The sequence below is a fragment of the Phalacrocorax aristotelis genome, chromosome 18 (genome assembly GCF_949628215.1).
Source record: "Phalacrocorax aristotelis chromosome 18, bGulAri2.1, whole genome shotgun sequence".
NCBI lineage: Eukaryota > Metazoa > Chordata > Aves > Suliformes > Phalacrocoracidae > Phalacrocorax > Phalacrocorax aristotelis.
In genome coordinates, this window is record NC_134293.1 from 5055601 (window position 1) to 5080801 (window position 25201).

The 25201-nt window shown below is 57.0% G+C and overlaps 1 protein-coding gene across 2 annotated transcripts; it reads right to left on the reverse strand.

Moving 5' to 3' along the window:
* Positions 1–388: 388 nt before the first annotated feature.
* On the reverse strand, positions 389–24177 carry HNF1B (HNF1 homeobox B). Of its 2 annotated transcripts, none has more exons than XM_075112934.1 (9): positions 23728–24177; positions 18330–18529; positions 16613–16877; positions 15942–16183; positions 8106–8269; positions 4937–5069; positions 4614–4805; positions 3756–3874; positions 389–1083 (listed from the first exon to the last, which is right to left on the reverse strand). In XM_075112934.1, the coding sequence occupies exons 1-9, from the start codon at positions 24159–24161 to the stop codon at positions 1063–1065; spliced, it is 1770 nt and encodes a 589-aa protein (XP_074969035.1). In that variant the 5' UTR covers positions 24162–24177; the 3' UTR covers positions 389–1062. The 2 variants fall into 2 exon arrangements, with proteins under 2 accessions (XP_074969035.1, XP_074969036.1); XM_075112935.1 differs by having other exon boundaries at positions 16613–16799; positions 23728–24176.
* Positions 24178–25201: the final 1024 nt, after the last annotated feature.

The window sequence follows — 25201 nt, forward strand, 5'->3', positions numbered from 1 at the left end:
ATTCACCTCTGTAGCAGCAATTGCTACAGGCTCACCTGAAAACTGCCGACGCCAAACGCTTCCCAGCGGTCTGGATGTGTTGACCGGGCTGCTGAGGCTTCCCCACCCCACAACAGTCCATCTCAGAGTCCCCAAAAGCAGAAGAGTCCCTCGAGATCTCCATAGTGGCAGTTGTCCCTGTACAGACCATCCAGGTCCTGCCAGGGCTCCGCTAACCTCCTCCTGTGCCCTTCCCTCACGGGGGATGTCACCGTGCAGAGGACACACACGTGCCTGTCCTCTCGCAGAGCAGAGACCAGTGCTGCTAGATCGGCGTCCTTGCATAGGCCCAGCTCTTTCCTTGTGAATTAACTCATTTAAATGGACAAATACAAAACCAAAACCATGCTCAGCTCTGACCTTTACCAAAAAAAAAAAAAAAAAAAAGAAGAAAGAGAAGAGGTTTGGGAACAATATATACAGATGGGGGAATTGCACTTGATTACAGTAGTTTACATCCATTGGACAAAATTTACCTCTTTTATATAAATCTCTATGTATAGGAGCAGGGAAGGGTGAGGGTGGAGTGGACTGTACCTATATTTACAGTTTAATTGGCTCAGTTCAACGGCACACGCAATTCCTCCTTCCAAACACCAAGTAACAGACCCAAGTCCCTCTCAGTCCATCAGGTGGAGGAGTATAACTTAAATATTATCCATCTTCCCTTTCTGCCAGTCCCCAGTACAGCTTGTTCCTAGTTCCTCAGGAGAGCCAACAGCCTCTTGGAAGGCAAATACTTAAGAAAAAAATCCCCAAGACAAGTCTTGGAAATACTGCGTGGAGGGAAGAAGAGGCTCAGTCCCGGGTGGGCACCCCGCAAATCCAAGCTTGTCCCCGGCAGGGCACAGAAGGGCGACGGGGAGTCTCGAGCCTCCAGCTCCGTTTTGAGTTGACGGGTTCCTCGCTGCAGCGCTGGGCTTCGCTCTGGTGACTCCCTGGGCTCAGCACGCGGGTCACCGGCGGGATGTTGTGGAAAATAAGATCCCGTTGCTATGTGCAAAAGCAGCGAGGTGTGGAGCATCACCAGGCTTGCAGGGGACACTGGGGAAGGAGAGAGCAGCACAGTGACTGGCAGGCAGGCAGGAGGTGAAGGGAGCACCGCGGGGGCTCTCAGGCGGTATTGCAAAACATTTGGAGGCATCACCTCCTGCACCACCCCAGCTCTTTGGTGGTACTGCACAAGCTCTGCTTAGCCCGGAGCCCTCCCCAGCACCCCTGAGGGGGAGGCAGTGGGAAAATACTTTCTGAGCCAGATATTGCCACCCCCTCCCAAAAATAATAGTAATAAAAAAGGGCCTGTTTGTGCCCAGGCTGTTGCACAGATTGTGCCAGGCAGCTCAGCAGCGCTGCCAAGAGCAGCCAGGCATGAGGAGCTTGCGCTTGGGTGGGAGTGAGGCTGGGGACCAAGCTCATCGCTGTCCCCCAGCATTGCTGTCGCCTCCAGGGAAGGAGCTAAGCAGCCCCCAATGTGGCATCAGTCCCACCACAGAGGCCCCTTCTCCATCCCTCAGGGTGGGTCCCCCACCCAGGGTCCCCCAGTCACCAGTGGGGTGGAGGGCCAGGAGCTGCGGGTGACCTTGTGGGCTGGAGCGCACAGCAAACATCGTAACGTGGAGATAAGGAGACGCCAGGAGCCTCCCGTGACATGTCATTAGGGACAGGCCATGGCTATCAGGTGTTTGCTAACGTAATAAAAATGGTGGCTCAGCCTCAAGCGTTGTCAAAGGAACCGGGAGGTATTTGCCCCTTCCAGGTCTAAACAACATCTGATAAGCGATCCACAGCACTGGGCTGTGAGAGGAGAGCTGGGGGGGACTGGGGAAGTCTCTCCAGCCTCCATCCCCACCGGCAGTACCAGGAGCAGCCAGGTGCTCCCACAGAGCGGGTTTGCAGGGTCTGGAGTGGGGTCTGCGGGGTGCAGAAGAGACACTGGGGAACGACAGAGGTTTTGCTTTGCATGAGGATGCCTGTCCCCTTGCAAAGAGGGAGTTGGTGAGGTCCAGCAGCGCAGCTCCCTGAGCTTGGGGTTTCATGTGGGTTGTGCAAAAATGTTTAGGCATTTGAGCCATTTACAGGTCCCCTGTGCCACCTCTGTAGCACTTAATTTGCCCTTTGCTAACAAAAGGGGCAACCACTGGAGGGAAAAATCAATGTTCAGGGATACATTTTTGCAGCTTTAACTTGAATGTTGAAGGGTTGGTAGGGAAAGAGGCCCCAGGGGCTGGGAGGCTGCACTGGGGAGGGACACGACCCCTGTGCCCACTCCAGCTCTGTGGGGGGGGACAGGGGCCAGATCCTGACCCTGACACTTGCAGGATGAGCCCATACTTGTGTGTCACATATGGGGGAATAACAGGGTGGGTGTGCGCCCCTTTGGCATTTTGCACTGCCTGCAGAAGCAGCCACGAGGGCCCAGCCCCATCTCCCCCTCCTGAGGAGCGAGACCTTCTCCTGATTCAATAAAAGTGCAAAAGTGTGATGGAGGGAGAAAACCGAGGGAGCCCCCACCACCCCGGGCAGCGCTGTGTCAGGGTAGGCTGATCGCAGCGCCCGGCCGGGCAGCGGGGATGACCGGGCGCTATCTCTCTGCCAGGGACATTTCCTGTGTGCCCAAGGCTCCTTTCGGCCAGCCCAGCATCAAAGGCATCCCGTGGCAGGAGAGCACAATTAATCAGGGGGAGTTCGGGCTGAGCGCACACCAGATGGGCTGATAAAGCCGCGCGGAGGAAATGGTGCTCCCGAGGAGCGCGGCCGTGCTTGACCGCCTCCCGGACCGAGATGTGCGGGCACAGATAAATGGTCACCCCGAGCACTACAAAGCACAAGAGTCCGACCCAAGCTGGGGGCGGTGGTGTCCATCACCCCTTCCCAAGCATCCCAACCCTCCCGGGCAGCCCCTTTCCTGACTTCTACCGTTTGCAGCCCCAGCCCCTTCCTTTGCCCTCCACCAGGCATCTACAGGGGGGGTCTCACAGCAATCCCACACTGTATTTACTCTGTGGTCATTGCAGACATTTTTTTCCTTTCCCTGTCAAACTTCGGTAAGAAAGTTTATCTGAATGCAAGTTCAAGGCTCTCTCTTATTTATCTAGCAATCAATAAGGGCCACATATTTCCCACAGTCCCCAGAGCTGGCTTTTAGAAAGGGACTATTGTCTGAGTAAGGCCTCGCACACCTGATTTGAACCAGGATAAGTCCTGCCTTACACCTGTGCCGGCACTGGGCAGATGATAAAGGTTTAAGGGCTGGGAGAAGTTGGGGCACATCGGAGCCTGGCTCCTCCACTCAACTCCAGCCAGGGTTGATTTGGCATGGACACAAAGGCAACAGAATGTGCTTGGTCCTGACCTTAGCCCAATTTGAACCCCAGTAGTATGCTCCCACTCCGATTAAGTTGTCCCAGGGATGAGCATGGCCTGGCAGGTACCACCAGGCATTAGACAAGTCCTCACCCAGCACAGCCGGACCGTCACCCAAATCCCCATCATGCTTGCCGTATGCAAGCAGGTATTTTGGTTCCTGTGAAGGGGCTGGGCTGGGGTTCTCAGCACCCTGAGGCTTGTCCTCAGCTGCCCATGCGGGTGCAGCACAGGCACCGGGACGGGCTCTCTGCTACACCCTCCTCCAGCCCCATCTCCAGGGGAGGAACAGCCGCACTCCACCTCCCACACCCACCCCTGTGCACCCTCGGACATGTCTGCCTGGCCATTACCTGCTTACTGGAAGACATATTGGTCAGCGTGCTGATGCTGCTGGTATCCGTCACCACCATCGCTGAGGGGAAGCGGGAGGTGTGGGAATACTGGGGAGGCTCCTGTTTGTGTGCATACACTGCAGAGAGGAGGGAGACAAGCAGCTGTCACAGAAAAGCCGCCCACAGCCCTCGCACCGGGGCAGAGCAGCCAAATGCTGCGGTACAGCAGGTAGCAGGGGTGCTGGGGGTGAATGAGCATCATGGAGACCCAAATGCAACAAAACAAGCCACGGAAGGAAACCACCACCTGCCCCCAAGCCACCACTTTCTCAGCTACCGGCTTGTCCAGGGAAATGAGTGGGGACTGAAGGGCTGTGGCTGGACCAGACATCAGTAGCTCTGCAGAGCCCGGGGCTAGAGCAGGGATGGAGCTGGGATGATGGATGAGGCCAAGAGGTGAAGCTAGATCCCTTCGGGACATAGCGGGGAAGCATTTGCTTTGCAGGGATTGCAATAGACCCGGCCACCTCCTTTGGCAAAGCATGTGTGTTAGCAGTAAGAACACAGAAGGAAAAATAAAGTTTGTACGAAACACCGCTGGGGGCTGCATCCCACCTGTCAGGCAGCAGTGGAGCAGTACAGGAGGTGTAGCACAGCGGATGGCAGAGAGGAAGGAGAGGGTGAGGCAGGATGTGGCTACACCGCATCGCCCTGCATCCCACTTGCAACCCCGCACCGGCTGGTACCCGCGGGGGAGAGGCAGCAGCCGGGGGTGCAAGCTTGGGCAGGGGAGAGCAGGAAGAGAGCACAAGCTTATTTTCTATCTGAACTAATTTTCCAGGCTCTTCCCTTCACATCTACTGCCCAGACCCTTACTGTGCGAGTTCTGCAGCTGAGTCACGGTGGCCATAAAAGGCTGCTGCGTCATATGGCTGGGTGACTGCTGCATCAGCGGCTGCTGGTGCGGGCTGTGGAGCTGCTGGGAGAACTGGACTGGCTGTAGAGCTGCCAAGCTGCCGGCAACGCTGTTGATAACAGGTACACTCTGCGCCTGCGAGGTGTTCAGACCTGGGAGGAGGGAGAGAGCAGAAGAACGGGGACATTAGTGCCAGCATGAGTGGGCAGGGGATCCCCCTCCCCGTTACAGGAGCCAGGGTGACCATGCGGGGCAGGGAGGCGAGCTTGGGGCACGCGCTTACTCTGTGCGATGGCCATGACTCCTGAGAGCGGCGTCATGATGAGGTTCTGGGACTGCTGCGGGTTGTGGTGGGACAAGCTGTGGATGTTGGTCAGGGTGCTCACCGGCGGCAGCCCGCCCCCCGAAACGGAGATCTGCCAAGGAGCAAGGTAGGACAGCCAACGTCAGAGGCACAGCCAAGGGGGCTGCTCCCAGCCCCCTCCCCTGCCGCCTGCCTGCTTCAGCAGGGAGATTGCAGCGGGGGGATCAGCAAAGCCCCCTCCTGAGAGGCAAGCAGGCTGCAGCCTTGCTGGGGCACCTTCAGTTCAGTGCACACAGCTCCCACCGCCTCGGGGCTGCAGACCCCAGCTGGGATGCCTGAACCTCATGTTAATAAATAGCAAAGCAGCAGCAGCGCAGGACTTCACTGGCACTGGCTTCCAGCTCCACCGGAGCACAGCACCAGGACATGGCACATCCCAAGCCTTTGCCATTTTGTCCCCCAAGTCCAAGCTCCTGCTGTCAGGGACAGCTGAGGACTTTTAACACCCATTAAGTTCTAACTGTCATGGCTGTAAAGGAAAGTGGGAAAAATAAACTTGGGAAGTAAAAAAAGACAGATAAAAAGGGACTCATGGTGATGACCTTATTCACCACTTTTGCAGATGGGCAGGACACTGGGGAGATAGGCTGGGTGCCCTCAGCCAGAGCCAGTTCCCAGGATTTCAGGTCAGTGTTTAGCAATCAGACACACAAAGGCACTTGGAGTGTGTCGAGAGGACAGGAGCTGGTCCCCAGGACAAACAGGGCGCTAGGTGCCTTATTTCTTTAACTGCTGCACATTCTCCTAATCCCTCTTGTTAGACCTCTTGCACTGAGCAACCTCGAGCCAGATTCAGAGCCATCCTTGCGGCTCTTCGTGTGACGTTTCTGGACACCAGTCCGAGCACCTTGTTTATTTTGCACATGTGAGTTGGAGATGGCCCTGCCGCAATTGAAACAAATCCATCAATAAATTCCAAAGCCTGGGAGTGACTCACATTTCCTGATCCGGTATTTTCCACTTTCAAAGTCTCTTCAAGGCCAGGTTACACCACACTCGGCTGCACAAGTCAAACAGCTCACGGCAAGCACATGCCACTCGCCTGAGGCCTGGGCTCCTTTCATAGGGGGTTTACACCCAAAGCACTGCACCCAAAATCACCTCTGGAGATTGCATGACTGGAAAAGACCCTCCAGACACTGGACCCTCGGGGGACACCCACCCTGGCACTACCATGACTAGTGCAACTCTGGAGCATGAAAGAACAAACCACCAAGGCTTTCTGCAGCCTCAGTAATGCTCCTCCCTGAAAAAATCAATTGCCTTCAGATGCAGCAACTTCCTTGGCAGCTTTTGGTTACATGTGGGGTATTAAAGGCACATGTTTACTTACTAGAAACCACAGCCTACAGCACATTTTTATTAAATCACTTGCAAGCACTAGCTAGCCCAGCTTAAAGATCAGAGATAAGCTGGCAGAGCTGCATGCTGCTGAGGACCTGAGCGGTCCGTGACAGCGCTGCGCGGTGTCCGTGCAGCCGGGATAACTCAGCAGGGCTTTTGCTGCCACATGCCAGTGCCTACTGCACTTCAACAAGTTGCTTTTCCCAAGTTAATCCTCTGCACTTCCATGCGGCCTTCTCCTGTGCTGCTGGGCTGCTGTGAGCTCTCTGCCCCATCCGAGGGTCCCTGCCTGTGCTCCTGCAAACCCACCCCTCAGGCATGGCCCCTGCAAAAGGAGCTGGCAGGGGGGAGCGGGCAGCCTCTGCCACCGAGCTCCACATCACTTCATCCTCATGAACCCCTGCCCCAGGCACTCGGTGACTCCTGCTGCTGCCTTTATTCCTGACTCATTTTATGACTTCAAGGCTCAGTGTAATAAGGTTCAACACACCCCTGGGGAGAGACGGGTGTGTTCGGGGCAGAAGGAGCGTGCTGAGAGGGCCGGGGTTTTGCTCTGCAATATCCCCCCTGCTTGGTGGGGGATGCTTAGCTTTGCAGGGTCAGTATCTGAGCCCGAGGGGCTGCACAGAGACCCTTGTGAGCCAGAGCCAGAGAGCAGCAGAAGGAAAGGCAAAATCAAAGAGTGCCATAGCTGGGGGAGGGGATGCCAAGCCCCTCTGCAGTCACCCAGCTTTGCAAGGAGACCAACTCAGTGGCCCAGGAGAGCCAACCCTCCGAAAATGGAAGTGAAAACCGGGGAAGAGCGGGCTCGGCCTGCCGCCCAGTGCCATGTTTGACTTTCGCTTTCAGCAGAAAAAAACACCTCCCGGAAGAGCAGCAGCCGCACGCAAACCTCCAGCAGCCTGCTCCAGGGAAGGGCTGTGCTCTCCCATCCCATCGCGTCCTGCCCTGCCACCCTGCGCCCCCTCCTCGCCCTGCTCCTTCATGCACTCCCTCCAAAGGGCTTTGCGCCAGCCAGGCACCCACAGAAAGGAGCAGCCTGAGGACCTGGGCATTTGAAACCCAGCCCAGCCCTGCACTTACAACGACTTTTTGGCAGCGGTTGTGCACCCAGCATGGGGAGGCATCAGGCACCCGGCAGGGATGCCAATGTCCCAACTCTGCTGCCTGCCACCGCTGGCAATTGCAGCTCTGCCCAGTGGAGCCCTGACAGCAGAGCCCCGAGCACATGGGGAAGGGGATGGGGAGCGGCAGGAGCTCTGGGGCTGGAGCTGGCACTAGCAGGTTAGATGGCCTGTGTGATGCCCTGGCACAAGAAGGTCCCTGCTTGCAAGGAAAGCGCTTCCCCAGCCAAACTCCAAACTTGGGAGTGCTTAGGGAAAAAATAATGAATGAACATTTTATCAATACCCATGTCATTGGCAGGAGAAAACAAACAGAGATCCACCCAGCGTGCATTCAATCTGCAAGGCATGCAATCAATAAAAACCCGAGCGAGGCTCTGTCAGATTTATGGGCTGCGCTCAGAAAACATGCCGTTGCCCGCCGGGGAGCACGGGGGCTGAGCGCCGCCTTTGAGGCGGGTGGTGGGGACGGTCGCGCGCCCGCACCGCAGCCCCAGCCCCACAATGCCCCATTGTTCAACGCGGGCCGCGTGTGAAACCCGGGGAAAGCGTGTTTGCTTTGCCCGCTGGGCCCTCTTATCTTATCAGTGCCGCCGCCACAATAGGCCAGGTGTACTCACCATTTTACCGTCGGGCGAGAGCAAACCGTGGCCTGGGTCCAAGCTGACCGGGGAGACCTGCTGCAGGACCGCCTGGCTGGTGGTGACCATGGCACCGCCACCGTGGTGGCTGATGGCCCCGGAGGATGCTGCCTCGCCGCTTGCCGCCTGGCTGTACCGGACCCCTGCAAAACACAGCCAGGCGTTGGCATCGCCCACAGGCACCTGGGCAAGGGTGCCCTGGCCATGCCAACCCCCTCTGAAGTTGGCCCTGCAAAGGAGAAACCCCCCCGTCCCTCCTCAGCTCCCTCGGCGTGCACAGCACGAGGATGCAAACAGACACGCAAGCTCCTAAATGACACCCTTGAACAATAAACAGGAAGGACAGCACCAGACAACATGCCCTTTCCTCGAGTGCCACTTCCCAGCTTCTCCCCAACTCCATCTTCTGAAATTTTAGCAAGAAGTTTATGGATGGAGATGCTGAGCGCCCAATGGGGATGCAGGGCACACGCTGCCTGTGGGCCCCAATGGTGTGGGGGGAAAGAGCTGCTCCCATGGGAACCCAACCCTGGCCAACAGCCTGGACATGCATCTGCACCCATCTGCATCCCTTGTGCTTTAATTTGCAGTTTGCACCCATCGTGCAAATTCCTGCGATGTCCCCATGGCTCTCGGAAAGTGGCCTGAGGGCCCTGAGCTGCGGGGAGCAACTCTGCATCCTCCAGCTCTTTGCAAGGCTCACCCGGCTCCTCGCAGCCCTGTCCAGCCCAGTGCTGCCCAGCTCTAAACAGTGATGGCTCTCACTTTTTTCTCAGGCCCTTCTGCATCCAATTTCCCTCTCAACTCCCTCTCGAGACGTGTATGATTAACAGATTACTGCAGGAAGACAGGGGGACCAGACACATGCAAACCTCCAAATCGGACCGCAGCCCACCACTGACGAGGAGAGAAATCTGGCTTTAGCACAGGTCTTCTATATAAATATATTTAATTTGGCTAAAACACCCCGCACTGATAACCATATGATCAGCCATGTGTCATGGAAAGGCATCTACAGATCACAAATAATTAACTGAGGAAAACCCACAGGAAACAAAAGCGTCTTTTACAAGGCTGCCTTGATGACTACGGTGAAAAACCATTTATTACGGGGAGTCCGGCACCGTGCTCGCAGCCAGGTTCACTGAACTGCTCTGGGATTGAAGCAGTGGACGGACAGACCGCCCACAGCTCTCCTGGGAAAGAAAACCACGGCAGCAAAGCTCACCCTTGCAAGTGAGGCCACCAAGAGCATTGACCGGTTGTGACCACCGGCCACTGCGCAGGGGCATTGGGGATGGCTACCCAAAAAGATCAGCAGCTGGAGACGTTCAGCCTGCGGAGGATGCCGGTGGCTGCCCAGCACAGCATGGACACCCCAAGCTACAAAACCTGCCCAGGTAAAGGATCTTCCTCCTGGGATTTCGGGATGTCCTTCTCCCAGGTGCCCAAGGGGAAGAGCTGGTGCAGGCTGGCTTGGCAAAGGATGCTCTAAGGGCTACTCTAAAAATCTCTGAATCAAGGAAATGGAAAGAAATGATAACTGGAGTCCAGAGGCTTTCCATGAGCTCCAAAAGCATCTGCCAAAGCGCAGGCAGCTACCCGCACCCTCCACCAAAACCATGGCAAAGTCACTCTTTAATCACCTCCGAATTTTCCCCATCAGCTGGTTAAACATGTCCCACAGATAGGAATCTCCCCGCAATGTCTGGTTCCTGATCATTTCCCAGCAAACCCCTTTTATCCCTGATAATAAAAGAATGTCCTCTAGCAGGTGGATATTTGCCGGTCCGAGTGGACGTCCCTGACGTGAACAGGGTAAACATTACTCAACCGGGGCACTGTCACACACATTCTTCCCCGCGGTCCCGGCCTCGTGCAGAGTGTGCTTCAGCCGCTGCCGGTCTGAGATCCTGCAGCGCTGGTTAAACAATAGGAGGGGAGATAAAATAAAGCCCTTTCTTCTGAGCATGATCTTAAAGATAGACGAGGAGCACAGACTCCTATTGGAAAGAAAATCAGAGTTTCTGCTCAATCTTCAATCTCTTTTGGGTTTGGTGAAGCTTTCAGTAAGAAAAAAAAAAAACCAAACCAGAAAACATTTTAATCTCCAAAATCAGGCTACACCCAACTGAGGATGCTTGTAGCTCATAAGCCAAGACACCTGGAGTTATAAAGTTGTCTTTAAAAACATGTAAGATGTTAAAACCTGATTTTCAAACTTTTCCCTGCAATCCCAAGGACAAGACTTTCATTGTTTGAGAAACAATAACCAATGCTTAGATTTTCAGATAGTCTGGTGACCGAGATTTTGGGTCTCTAGATAAAACCACTGAAGACTCTGAGTCTTGATGAAGATTAACTCTCCTGAGGAGCGCGAGGTCGGGCTCTGGGGATGATGGCAGCGGTGCCACCATCTGGCCCCACCAAGGACCCTGCTCCCACGGAGGGAGGAGCTGTGCTGGTGAGGGGGTCCTGCATCCCCAAAGCCCGTGGGCACCTGACTCTGCCCACAAAACGCTTGCTGGGCAGGGTAAAAGCTCTTCAGCCACAGCTACCTTGCAGCCCTTTAGGAAACCACCAACTATCCTGGCTTGGATTTTTCCCATTCCTAGAATGGGACAGATACTATTGTTATTTGTATGCGCTCAGAGTTGGGTTGGATTTGGGCAGATTAGATAATTAATATTGGAAACTAGCACAAGGCATTGCTGCTATTGTCACTGCCATAATAAACAGAGCTCCCCAATGATGGCAGGTACCTTTCTTCCAAGCCCCCCAGCGAACACAGAGAGCCCAGCCTAAAGCATCTACCTGGACAATAGCCACCTTCAGGCTTTTTCCCAGCTTGCCTCCAAGTGCACACTAATCCTCCCCAGCCACCTTGCCAGCCCCCCTTTTCTTGCCTTTGGGCTCTATCTGTTACAGCAACAGAACCCCATTTTGCAAGGTGCCGGGATGCAGCACGCTGCCGCAGGGCAGGTAACTCGTGCCCAGGCTTCCCCCGCTGCCAGCTCCCTGGCAAACCCTCCTTGGCACGCTCTGCCATGGGAGGGGGTCCCAAGCCCCGTGAGCCAGCCGTCCCCCGGCAGCACAACCACTCACCCCCACCGTGGGACCCGCCATGGGATCCTGCTGGCCCGGGTGAGTGCATGGGGACGGCTCCAGCGGTTTGCACCAGGACATGAAGGTTTCCCCCCAGAGCGAGCTGGGGGCTCTGTGGTCCAGGGTTTATGAGCAGGAGCCACTGAAGCCCGACATGACTGTTCTCCTGCCACTCTCCTGTGCCTCCGCAGCTGGAAGTAGCCCCCTTTCAAAGAGATTTGTTCCTCCTCAGCCTCTCCCTGCAGCCGTCGGAGAGAGGAGCCTGGACAGGGATCACTGGGAATGGGCCTGGCCACAGACCCTGCCCTCTTTAAGGCTTTTTTTACTGAAGCCACTGCCATAATATAAAAGTCTGTTTATGGGACCCAGCTATTGTGCGGCCCCCGAGCTGCACTGCCCGTGAAATGTTTTACTGCTTTCCCAGGTTTCCAGACAAGCCGCGGGGTCAGGCTCCTGGAGCCTTAACCCTGTGTTTCAGCCAACGGGGACGGACAGCAGGACAGCCCTCAGACCCCGTGGCCCCCAGGGCACAGCCTGGCTGGCGGGGGTCCCATGTGCCCACGGCTTCCTGCAGCCAGCCCTGGCACCCCCAGCTTCTCAGGAGTGCCAGACCCATTCCCCCAACCCGGCTTTTGGGGAGGAGAGAGCAATGGGGTGTGATTAGGGCAGCAATCGATAACTTTGCTGTTTTCATGGCAGGCTTGCGCCGTTCTCTAGGTACACACCAGTCTTGTGTCTTTGGCAGGCAAAAGTAACGAAGCAGCGTGGTTCTCCTCTGCTTTAAGTCATATTGATATGATTAAATTGTACTTTTTTTAAAAAAACTCACTGTACTTTCAAATGACGAGCTCCTGCCGCCGCACGGCACACCTCAAACTCCTCCGGCAGCAGCGCCCGCCGCTCGCCCCGGCACCAGGCTGCATTTTTGCCCAGAGCTTCGCAAACATCCTGCAAATCACCAGTGATGCCCAACCCCAAAATGGACCTGGCCGCACTACGCACCTGGTGACCAATGACTCAGGCGGCGGCAGGGATTCAGCCCTGGCTCTGCCCAACCCGCAGGGATGCAACCGCTGGTGCGCGCCAGGAGCCCGGCAGCAGGGCAAGAAAGGCACTGTGTAATTTTTGGTGTCACACCGGACTCAGCGATGCTGCACCTATTGACATCATGGAAGCAGCCGGGTTGGTGACAGGACATTTTCACCCCTCAAATGCAGGTCCCCGCAGCACCAAGGGCAGCTCTGATTTTTGGGCTGCCACTCAAATTGTCCCTAAAGTGTTAATCTTGCAAAGTTACAGAGGTGCATAGTTTATATCCATTATAAACCTGTTTATGGGGACTGGACCCTCCCATTTCGCTGCTGTCATAAAGTTCTAATTACCCCCCATAAAACCGGGAAAAGCTCCTAACAGCGCACTGTACCCACAGAGCCCCACAATGCGCCCAACAGTAAAAGATTACAACCGCTGGCACCGGGTCCACAATCAGAACCAGCACATACTCCAAGGAGCAACGTATAGGATCCAGATATAGACCGAAGTACCTCTGGACAGAGGGTTTATCAATGGGCTCTTCTTTAAGAAAAGGTTAAAACACTTAAATTGCCCTTTGGGTTTAGGAAGAATCTCAGGGGTGGTACTGAGTTATTTTTATGTTCGTTATCTACAACTCTAGAGGTATCTAAATATATATATAAAACCACATTCATATATACACACACACACATATATGTCTGTATACATGATTGCTCTGATATTGCTCTGCTACTCTAATATTTGCAGAGCAGGTACTGATGGATGGATGGATGGATGGATGGATGGATGGATGGATGGATGGATGGATGGAGGCATGCCCCGACCACCTTTCAGTGCAGAACCCGCTGGGATGGGCTGGAAGCGATGCTGCGACCCCCGGCCGTGGGGACAGGGCTTTGCGAGGTCTGACAGGCGCCGGCCATCCCTTTGTATGCAGGGCAGGAGGCGGGGGGCGGCTGGCGAGTGAGGTAGTGCGTCACCTAATCTCATCAATGCGCTGATTGTCTTCAGGGCTCTTGAAGATAAAAATGGCATAAGCCAGAGTCTACGGCGCATGGCACCGAGATAAAGCCCCTAGTGACCTTCAAATCAAACAGGGAACCAAGATCACTGATAATACCCCATAGGAAGGGAAAAGTCCAGAGTCTGAGAGAAGCCTCTGAGATAGATAGGCTTTAAGTATTTACCTCCAAATAGTTAAAAACTATGGCTTGAGGCTTGACAGATGGGTCACCAAGTAGAGGCCAGGAGGATGTTTGACTTTTACAGCTCTTATCCCGGCCCGGCCATCATTACGCCCTTTCGCAAGACCCCATTGACGTCCTGAGGAGCAGGCGATCCCTCTTTGTCTGCGGGCATGGGAGTGATTTTGCAGCTGCCCCATGCTGCCAGCCCCATCGTTTCCTGCTGGGGGATGTCACAGGGGGACGGGGCCGCAAGGGGGTAGGACGCGGGCAGCATCCCAGCGCCATCATTAAGCTGTTAAGGCATTGAGTGCTCCAGACGTCGCCGTACGCGGTGCAAGGGCAGTTCAAATCCCAGCACGGCCAGCCCTGGATGGGGTCAGCCAGGCAGCGGGGCCAGCCCCGCCAGCACTACCCCTCACCCCACTGAGGCAGCAGGTCCTCAAACAACTCTTGGAAGGTGTTTAAGCAGCCATGGACCCAGTGATGTTTTGGGAGCTGCAAGCCTGCTGGACCCAGCTTGGTCCAAGTGACCCAAAGCAGTCATGGCTGCACTCCATCCCTGCCCATCACCCCCAAAATAGCCCTAAATCCCCACAGTGGCCCTTGCCGTGCCCATCTCTTCCTCCTCAGCAAGGCAGATGGATACGAGCACTGGCCACCAGCAAATTCCCGTGGCCAAGCCCTCCTGACCCCTCTGGAGGGGCCCTTTGCCGCCATGGCAGCCATCACTCCTGCCCTGCTCAAAAGCCCCTCCAAATGGGCTGTCATCAGCCCTATAGCCGCGGCCGGCTCCTGCTGGCCACTGCTCCGACAGGAAAATAAAGGTTGGGGCTTAACAGCCCTCCAGCCCCAAGATAAATGCCCACGGTTACAGTAATTGCTGTCCCCTAATAGAAGGAAACAAAGGCTCTCGCGGGGTGCCTGCATGCACGCTAGCAGGACCGGGACACATCAAAGGCAGCGGGGTTCGTTCAAAGCCCAGGCTTAATTGTCAATTAAGCATGCACGGGGCGGGGGGACAACGCCATGACAACGTGGGGCTGCATGCTGGTGGGGTATTGTAAAGCCCGCCGACCCGACACTGAAAACAGCTGATTTTGCTGACAATGTGCTTGTAGGGCACCTTGTAAGCAATCAGCCGGTGACAGGAGGGCAAACGTCCTCCCTGTCCCCGCCATTGTGCGGGGCATTCCTGGGGCAGGGTCACATTTTGGTCACCGCTGGCCGGCCCTACAGGGAGAGCAGTACCCGGGAGTGGGTCGGGTGCTGCCTATCCCTCCACAGCTGGGAGCTGGGTCGGATGCCGGGCGCTCATCTGGGGCTAGTGCGTCCCCCAGGTACCACTTTGGAGGCCATCCTCGCTTGCTAATGCCCAAGGACTGGTGTCCAGCCATGAACTGGCACCATCCCCAGCTCTCAGCCTCCTCTCCCCAGGCACCTTGCCATTCCCGCAGGGACTCTCCACCACACGGGTTTCTTTTAATTTCCCTTTGTAACGAGCTGGGTGTGTGTAACAAGGCAGGCAGGGTTACTTCCAAGAGGCGGCTGGTTTTAGCCTCCCTGTATGGGCTGTACTGGTACCAGTGCCATGGCTGAGGGGGGACATGGGGCAGTTGGGGTGCAGCCCCTGCGCTGACGCCCCGGCGCCGATCACCCACTCCTGCCTGCCGGGGGCTGGCGCGTTGGCTGCAGAGGGCAGGTAGGGGGACAATGGGGATTGTTCTCCCAACAATGCCTCTCGCCCCATGCCGCGCCGCCCTGATTAGCCTCCCCAAGCGTGCAGCCCCCTCCCCGGCAGTGTTATCTCCTGCTTAAATCCCCAGGGAGTTTTCAACAGGTCTGCTCTCCCCAGCCGGCTCTTCACTGTCCACAACAGGGCCAGACTGTGGAGTGGAGAGGTGGAGGTTGGGGTGAGCCCTGCACACCCTGGCAGCTTTCTTCATCCACCTCCCTCTGTTCTGGCATGGGGACGGTGCAGTACCACGCACCTAGCCTGGGCCAGCTCCAGCCCTGCAGCGATGCCAGGACACACTGCCACGTCTTCCTACAGGCTTTGCAGCATCGCCTGTGCACACACTCTGCCCCCCCCCCAAACCAGTGCTCACCAGTGGGCTACATCCCAAGCCCCAGCATTGATACGTCAGGCACAGAGCAGCCTGCCTTCCCGCCCTGCTGGGCAGAGCTTTCCCCTGCCTGGGGACTCTGGTGAATTAAGCCAACCAAGCAAACGCTGATTTATCCTTGGCAGGATGGAAATCCATCCCCCACCATGTGGTTTGCCCGACCATAACACTGCAGCAACAGAGCTTGCTGCTCTCCGCACCACCACTGCCCCTCAAAGTTGTGGCAGGGACCAGGGTGACCATCTTTCTCTCGAGGCTACCCATCATGGCCCCGAGGGCTTGGCATCCCTTTCCCAGGCAGAAACAGGAGCCATCGCTGCAACTGATCTAACGCCGCTGCCCGAGCACCCTCGTCAAGGGCTTACCTGGCATTTTGCTGGGAGGTGAGGCACTGGGCTGGTTGTGGTGGGGGGAACCATGGGACAGCAGCAGGTTCATGCTGTGTGGGGGCTGGCCCGAGCTGTAGGCGTCCATGGCCAGCTTCTGGCGGAAAGCCTCCTCCTTCCGCCGGTTGGCGAACCAGTTGTAGACGCGGACCTCCGTCACCAGGTTGGAGCCGAGCCCGTGAGCCTTGGAGGGAGACACCCCTCGCTGCAGACACTCAGCCCTGTGCGTGCAAGGGGACATGTTGGAACACGGGTGCTGCTGGGGGGGGCCTCCACCAGCATTGCTGGGGAGGGGGCCTAGGGAGGACACGTGAATTTGAGGGCATCTAAGCTGTTCCTACAAGCCCACCTGCTCTTTCCAACTGCATCCTTGCCATAAAAGCCATCCCCCTTCCCTCTGATGTCACTGTAATGCTGCGGCATCCCTGCAGCATCCCCGTACCATCCTTGCCCCAGCATGGACCTCACTCAGCCCCAGGCGTCACCCAAATGGGGAAAACAAGGCAAAAAGAGGCCAGGCAGCAAAGCAAAGCTGTGCCATGAGCCAGCGGCCGGGGCTGCGAGCCGGGAACCCGGCATCGCGTCTGGTTTTTGTTAAAAAGGCTGCAAGGCTGGCGAGGAAGCTGTGGGCAGCACAGGGCAGCCTTTACCTGTTGCACTCCTCCACCAGAGCCTCGCGCTCCTCCTTGCTGGGGTTCTTTTGGCGGTCGTAGGCTTGGTACAAGATTTGCTGGGAGGCCGGCCCCCACTTGAACCGATTGCGACGCATCTTCTTGCTGGGGGTTTCAGAGCAGGTGTCGTCGAGCTGGGCAGCCCCCTGGTTCTGCTGATTGAACTCTGGAAAGAGAAACAGCAGCTGATCCTGACTGCTTTTGTCTGTCATATTTCCACAACCCTGGACTGTTTGGTTGAACTCTGAAAGAGAAAGGAGCAGACGTGAGCTGGCCTATAGCCGCTGCTCAGAGTCACCATCCCGCGCAGAGGTGGCCCCCCTGTGTCCCCTCCCACAGCACCCCAAGCCCATGGCCCCGGAATGCTTTGGAGCAAGCTGGGTGCGCCCTGCCACCCACCCCAGGGAAGGGGCCAGCCTTGCACTCTGGTGGGGGAGTTATTACCATCCCTCCAGGACAGGCGTTTAATGGGGAGGCATGCTCAGAGCATGCATATTCATGGACTGGGTCTCTGCCAGCGTGCACTTGTTTCGGGAGGATTTTTGCAAGCTAGGAGCCAGGCAGAAAACTGCAAAGCCCCCCAAAAGGGTGCCTCTCTCTGCTCGCCCAGAGCTCCCCTCCGCTCCCACTCCCGTCCCAGCACAGCGGGACGCCAGCCCCGTGCCCGGGGCAGGCAGGCACCAGAGGTGACCTTCCCCGGCGGCCTGCCTCAGACCCAGCGCTTGTCACTGCGGCAGTAAAGGGAGATTAATGGGAGGGTTTTATTATTCTCAGTTTTGCAGGGGAATTCTCCCTCTTTTTATAATGGCTTTTCCCCTGTGATGAGGGGGGAAATGCAGGGCAAGGCTGGAGCAGGCTCTGTTTGCTCTAACATCTCAAGGTGTGTTTTCAAAGCAATGGTATTTGGTGCTAAACCCTTTTCTGTACTTCCCATCCACTGGATATTGCATCCTTTAGAAGGAGGGAGGCAAGCCCTTTTAAGGGGGTGCCAGTGCCCGAACCCACACCTCAGCTGAAAACAGAGCTGCTTCGAGCAATATGGGACCAACCTGGGAGCAGGGGCCGGTGGGAAAGGTGCACAAAAGCAATAGTCTGTGTACATGGTCAAAAACATCTGCATTTTAAATAGCACAACTGCCTGACACCATGCTACAGATAGGAGCAATTTACAGTTTTTTCTTTTCTCTCTCTCTAGTTTTTTTGCAAGTAGTTGCAGAAAACGAGCAGTCTCAAGAAACAGAGAGGAAAAGGGGGCAGAGGTGGAAAAGGCGTCTAATTCTGTGTAATTATTAATTGCTTTCCCACCTCTAACAAATACAAATATACAGAAACTCAGCTGTGTGGTTGGGCTTGGAGGAACTCGCACAGTGTTACTGTGACCAAGAGGGGCTCTTGCCCAGTTTTCCTGTGCCTTAAATTAATTTTACTTTTAAAAATATTTTAGGGAAGATGCTAGGCAGCCCAGGTCCAGGGGCAAAGCCAGGGATGATCCCAGGGCAGCCACAGTGGGCACAGGGAACAGCGGGCGCTGGCGGGTGCTGGCGGGCACTGGCGAGGGCTCGGCCAGGGAAGAGGGCAGGAGGCTGCTCCTCGCTCGGCTCCAGACGTGCCGGGTATCCGCAGGCAGGACCGGGATGTAGGGACCCCCTCTCCCCCCTGCCAGCCCCGAAGGGGGAGCGCTGGCGCGGGTACTTACGCCGAAGGATCTCCCGCTGCTTGCGGACGTACCACGTGTAGAGGGCGGCTCTTTTCTGTGTCTTCATGGGGGTGCCCTTGTTGAGGTGCTGGGAGAGGTGCGACTGGTTGAGGCCGGTGACATCCACCACCTCCCGCTGTGGGATGTTGTGCTGCTGCATGTACCCCTTGATCATCTTCGCCGCCCTCCACGGATCCTCGCTGGGCAGGGGAGGGAAACGAAGGGTTAATCTTTCCTGGCAGGGGAAATGTGCCCAGTATTTGCTTCTTCCCACAACAGAAACCCATTATTATTATTAATATTATGAAACCTGTTGCAGAAGGACACAAGATCCCTTCAGTGTATGTCCTTCACTGACTGCCATCCCAGCCCCCAAAACAGCTCCATCCTGCCCCAGGGAGGTGGGGGCTGGTGGGACAGGGGCTTGTGGGGTGCCACGGCCACCCCAGGGATGCCCACAAGGCTGTTCACCCAGAGAAGGAGAAGTAAAGAGGATCCCAGTGTCCTGATGGGACATGCTGAGGTCTCATTAATGCTGGTAAAGTACCTCCAGATCCTTCAAGGAAAAATTCAGCCCATCCATTAACTGCTGCTAGTTTATGTTCACCACAGTTTCTCCCTTTGAATATATGCATATTCAATGGGATACACAAACACACACATCCGTATGGATACGGGAAGCCCATATGGATATTTCTCTGAAGAAAGAGAAACCTGTAACTTGGAGGTGCTGGGGTGCTTCTCCTGCCCCCGCTCCTGGGTGCGGTACTCACACCGTGCCCCGTGCCTCCGGGGCTGCCGCTGGCTGGCGGGGACCCCAGCACGGCCCCCGAACACCACCCGCCACACTTGCTGCTTTTTCTTCTCCCTTCCATTCCCGCAGAGGTAATTACTTAAAAATCTCAATATTCATTTGAAAGAGACTCTATTTCCACCCTCCCACAACAGCAAAGCGTACACGTGGGCCACACGCAAAAGGCTGGGACGCAGAAGGTCAAACCGGGCACACAAACCCAGGCGAGTCCCCAAATGGAAAACCAAAACCAACCCCCCCCCCAATAATTTTAAGCCATTGTTGAACATTTTTAAACACTTGAATTTGGGTCCTGCAAGATCCAGATGTAAAATTACTCTTTCCTAAATCTGCGTTACCTCGGTGTCCTTGGGGCAGCTGACACCAATCTAGGGAACAAACAAAATTAGGGCCAAAAACCAAGATGCTGTCTGCATTCTTTAGCTCTAACGAAAGCACACCGCGAGAGCAGAGGAACAGGCCAACGCTGTATTCAAGACCCCTGGATTTACTCTGCACTACAGGAGGACGCTGGACTAAAAGGACGTGCTTTAATGCTGAAAAATTGGTGTGGAGCCTGAACCTGGTCACAGTCATGCACTCAAATAATGCGATACTCTAATGCTGCGCTTGGAATAACCATCCGACTGCATTCCCAATTCATTACTTATTTTGGATCCTTCAACTTGTCAAGGAATAAAAAAACAACGAGCAAGTAGATTTCTTTTCTTACTTTTTGTCCTGGATATGGCATGAAAACAAAGCTGATTGGATCCAAAGCAAACGTACCTGACCAGGGCCAGCCTGCTGACGGCGGCGGGGGCTTTGTCAGACCCCTGGAAGGAAGGCACGGAGCCTTCCCAGAGACTTTGTCCCTGTGCCCAATCGTACATCCTCCGGGCAGGGAAACCCCACCGTATACATGGTGTCCTCTATATGGCGATGGTTGCACGGCACTGCAGAGCTGTATATATGCACGGGCACGCCGACACACTGACTCCAGTTTTCCCAACAGCCCAGACCCCAGACTGGGTTAAGTACGGTACAAACAGAAAAGCCTGCTCCTGTCCCCAAAATGCATGGCACTGTGCGGCCGGGCCGTCGGCTCAGCAGCCCCCGCAGCAAACGTGGGTGCCAACCGCAGGCGGGGGCACTTCTCTGATGGGCGCTTGCTGCCGGTCGGCACCAGGACTCGGCAGGGATGGCCATGGCACACAGGGTTTTGGGGCTCTCGGGTCTTCGCGCTGCCCCAGGAGAAGGTGAGAGCCAACAAGAAGGACGTAAAGAAAATGTTCTTCCACCGCAGCTCTCCTCCGCGCACTCCTTCCCAGCGAAGCAAGGCAAAGCCCGCCGGCCACCGTGCCTCTCACCGTGCCCAAGCCGAGGGGCTCGCGCGGACTTCTGTCGCCGGTGGTTCATGTCACCTAACTGATCCTACTAATTCCTGATTAATAATAAGTTAATGGAACAGAGCTCATTATCATTTCTAATAGCAGTTTGGTTCACAACTAAGCCAAGGGCATAGTTTTCCCAGAGTTAAATCGTGAGCCAGTGCAACAGAGCACACTTTTAAAATGTCAAACAAGTGGTTACAGACGTGGTTTCTGTATTTAAATAAAATTTGGCAGCATTTTGGCTGGAAAAAATGTGAGAATTAGGAAAAAAGTCCTTGAGTTTCCCTCCATTTTATTATTTTAAGAAAGGCTTCACCTTGATATTTCCAGCGTCTTTCACACTTACACTTTCAAAACAATTATTCAGCACTTCATTTCTAAGCAGTAATTTTTCTTTACAAATCAACTTGACTGTATTCAAAAGGGTTAAACAACCTGAAACCAAACATGAACAAAATGGTTGGACTTGACCCAATATGAAACGTTTGAGTGTTTGTTTGGCCCTTTTTTTTTTTTTTCTTTTTTGGTTAACCTAAAAAGCCAGAGAGGAAAACCTTTTGATTCAACACAAGCCCATTTTTTTAGGTTCTGTCACTGAAATTAAAAAACCCATTAATTGTCCAATCTTCACCAGGACTTTACACGCAAAAAAAAAAAAAAACAACCCCAACCCAACCCAGGGGTGCTTTGTAATACTGGAAAACCAGTTTATAGCCCTGGCTCCACGGCCCTTCTCCACTGAAATCAGGGAAAGGTGTTTTTTTTCTTGCAGAAAATTAACCCCAGCGAAGCCCATCCACCAGCACAGACCAAGAAAGAGGCATTTCCCACCCCAGCCTCACACGCAGGGAGGGGGCAAAGCCCTTCCCTCTCCCCAGGGGTTCTCAGACCCTCTCACCCCCTTCGTCAGCCTTGAAAACAGGTAAATACACTCCACATCCTCAGAGAAATATGCCAAGAATTTATACAGATGGATTATAAACCTGGCTCCCTACAGAAATGATCTATCTAATCTGCATCTCCCTGTGCACACAGGGAATCGGCGCAGGGAGGTGTGCTGTGCCCGCCGCTCCCAACACGTTTCGCTGAGGCTTTGGGGCATCTCCGGCCGGGTCCCCGAGGGTGGGTGGCCATCCGGGGGCCCCAGGCCCATGGGATCTGGGTGCTCCTGGTATATATTATTTGCCCGAGTGGGTTCTGGGTGAGTCCCAGCGGGTGGGATGGGGCAGCGGGGTAGCCACGGGGTATCTTGCCCCGGAGCCAGGCTTTGGGAGAAACCACCGTGCCGGTGCCGGGGCCAGCCTGCCCGCGGTGCGGCACTCTCTCCTCTCCTACCCATGCCAGCTGAAGCCCTTTAGGCGCCATGAATGGGCCCAAGGGAACACGCTGATTGCCGTGGGGCCGTGGCCTGGACAAACTGCTTGGGATCATGGCACCACAATAGGCAACTCCTGCCTGCGACCTCGCTGCGGGTGGGCAGCCAAGCCCGCCCCGCAGTCCCAAAAAGAGCTGCAGGGCTGAGCACCCCCAGGGATGTGGGAACAGCCCAAGACTGAGCTGGCCCTGGGGTCAGGACACCGATGCCGGAGCAGGAGCAGAAGGGGTTTAGACCCCGTGCACGGCTGCAATAAATGGTTCCTGAGTCCCCTACCTGGCTCCCTCTCCAAGTACAAAGGCCTCTCTTAGAGCAAACACGAGCTCTTTGCAAAGGCTCCTCAGGGACATGTGCCTGCTCTTGTTTGCACCAAAGGCAAACTTTGCACAGAAACACCTGTGGGAGCGCAGCCATCCTGGGCAGAGCCTTCTCTGCACCCCCATCACCACCCTGCAGACCCCCGGGGACGGAGGCAGCCAGCAAGAGGGGGAGCAGGAGAACCCAGAGGTGCAGGGCTCAGTGCTATGCAGGAGGGGTGAGAACGCAGCCCAAAAGGCCTGCAATGATTTCTCCTTTGCATTGGGCCTCTTCAGCACCCCATGTGTCCCAGCAGAGCCCCTTGGCAGGCATGGGTGCCGCTGCCCAGCCCTGTCCCCAAAAGGCATCATCTGCCCTGCTGGTACCGGGGCAGGCCTGGAGCACACCGCACCTACCATGGCAGCGTCCCTGTCTCCTGCCAGGCTCTGGCACGCTGCTGCCAAAGCACCAAGGCTGTTAGTGGGGCAGGAACTGGGGCTGACCCCCAGCTCTGAGGGCTGGCAGAGGGTACAGGCACGCACAGAGAGGCTGAGTCTGGCAGGCAGGATCAGTGCTGTGCTCAGTGTGCTGCTGGGGCACCGAGACAGGTACAAAAACTGCACCGCCAGATTATGGGGAGCACAGAGGTGTCCCTGCCGCACGCAGGGACAGCCCCGAGGGGCTCCCCACCTGCTTACACCAGCCCCGGGTGCACTGTCAGGGGAGCCACGATCGCCCCAGCGCCCCCGGCTGCGGGAGAAGCGGCAGCGGCTGCTCCCGCCCCGGCCCTGGGGTACGGAGGGGAGCCGGTGCCGTCCGCGCCCCGACAGGCGCGGGGCAGGCGCTGCCCGCTGAGCCCGGGGATGCTCCGCCGCGCCCCGACGGCGGCCCCGCTCCCGGCGGCGCGGCACGGACGGGACCGGCTCGGCTCGGCTCGGTCCTGGAGCCGCATCCCCGGGACGGGCAGGAGCCCAGCCCGCCGCCTTTAGGGGTTTCCTCCTTTCCCCTCCTCCCCGGCCGCTTTACAACCTCGGCAATGAATAACCCGCTGCTCCGCTCGCCCTAATCGCGGCCCCGTGTGTATCTTTCTGTTGATGATTTATAGAAATAAATTAATAACACCCCGGGCTCCACGTGCTGCAGTTTATGTTTTATCTCCCGGCGCGGAGGGCGGGCGGAGGGACGGAGCCGGCGGCCGATCCGAGCCTTCACGGCCCCGGCACCCGCGGCTCCGCCGCGACGGACGGGCTGGCAGCACCCGACGGGGCGGGAGGACGGGGCCGGCGGGCTCCGGTGCGCCGTGCCCCGGCCCCTCTCCCGGCCCGCCCGGCTCCCCGCCACCGCCGGGACCGCGGGCCAGGGCGCACCGGGACCCGCCACCGGGACTAACCCCGGGACGCGCAGGGAGCACCGGGACCCGCCACTGGGCAGGGCGCTTGGTGCCGGGGCCGTCGAACCGAGCGCCTGCAGACCGACCCCGGCGCGCTGCGGGGTGCGCCCCGTCCGCCCTCCCGGTCCCGTCCCGGTCCCCGCCGGTACCTGATCATCCTCTCCACCTCGGCCCGCTGCTCCACGGCCTCCTCCGTGTTGAGCGCCTGCAGCTCGCGGAGGATCTGAGGCGTGTCGAAGTCGTCGCCGTCCTCCGAGCCCTCGTCACCGGAGAGCTTGCCCTTGCTGTGCCCGTTGGCCAGTGTGGGGAAGGCGGCCTTGCCGTCGGGCGGCCCGCCGGGGGAGAGCGGCAGGCTCTCCAGCTTGACGCCGAAGCCGGCGGCTGGCACCATGTCCTCCAGGGCACGGATCAACCCTTCCTTGGTGGCTCCGGAGCTGAGCAGGGCGCCCAGGAGCTCCCGTTGCAGGGCGCTCAGCTGGGACACCATCCTCCCGGGCGCCGGCGGCGCGCCCCGCCGCTCGCCCCGCGCCTCCCGCCCTCCCTCCGGCCGCCTGCCGCTCTGCCAAGCCATGATCGCCACCATTAGACATTTATGTTATGCAAATCAGCCCCAGCCCGGCCCTTATCAGCCGCGCTGGGACGGACTTTGCCCGCGGCCGCCGGGAGGCCCCGGAGGAGCGGGAGGCGCGGCGGGGGCAGCGGCCGGGCGGGACGGCGGCCCCGAGAGCTGGAGCCCCGGTTGCTGTCGGGGGGGGGCTCGGTGCGGGGCTGCCGTCCCGCTGCCAGCCGCGCCCCCGGGGACGGGGATGCGCCGGTAACACCCCGCACGGCCCGGACAGCCCCGGGGCGGTGAGAGGCACCCCTCTGCCCGCACCCCCGGGGCCGAGCGACCACCCCGCAGCAGGCTGGGCTCTCTCGGGGACCATGCCCCGTGCTGAGAGGGGGCCAAGCCGAGAAAAGTCCCCTCAGGCCCCGCAGGGGAACTTTCTCCCCCAGCATCACCCACCGCAGAGGGTCCTGCTGCCCAAGCCCCAGCACGGAGCAGATGTAGGCTGTGAGGATCCAGGCCCCAGAAGAGCACCCCAAACCAGGGGTTGTCAACGGGGGCCTTGGCCACCATTGTGGGGCAGCTTTGGGGCCAGGCTCAGCACAGGCTCACCCCATTTTAGCTGCGTGCAGGGTGGAAGGACATTCAGCAAGTTAGCAAAGGGGACCCTGTGGGGACAGGGGTGCTCAGGGGACACGAAGCCCCCGTTGAACAGTGGTCAGGAGTGGGAGCAGGGAACAAGGTTGGAAGTGGGCAGAAGGAGAAATCCAAGCTGGGCTCTGGGATCTGAGCGCACACTGCTTTTCCTAACACTGTAAATGCACTGAGTCCCCCCCACGAAATCAACAGGTTCGCTTCAATTAAAGCAGACACGAATACAAGAGGGGCACCACCATACCCAGAGCACAATGCAGAGGGATCTGGGACCCTGCAGTGGAAGGCAGGGCCAGTGTTCAAAATCTCCAATCATGACCCCCCCAAGGCTCCTAAAGTGCTTTCAGTTTGGTAGCCCAATTCCCTGACACTTTTGGCTGGCAGCTGGATGTCAGCCCCAGCAAAGGACGATAGCTTTAAAT

Coding starts and splice junctions, on each gene's coding strand:
- HNF1B (XM_075112934.1), bottom strand. CDS start 24,161: ATGGTGGCGATCATGGCTTGGCAGAGCGGCAGGCGGCCGGAGGGAGGG. Junction 18,530..23,727: donor GAGGTGGAGAGGATGATCAG/GTACCGGCGGGG, acceptor TCCCCTGCCCAG/CGAGGATCCGTGGAGGGCGG. Junction 16,878..18,329: donor GCAGCGGGAGATCCTTCGGC/GTAAGTACCCGC, acceptor TTTCTCTTTCAG/AGTTCAACCAAACAGTCCAG.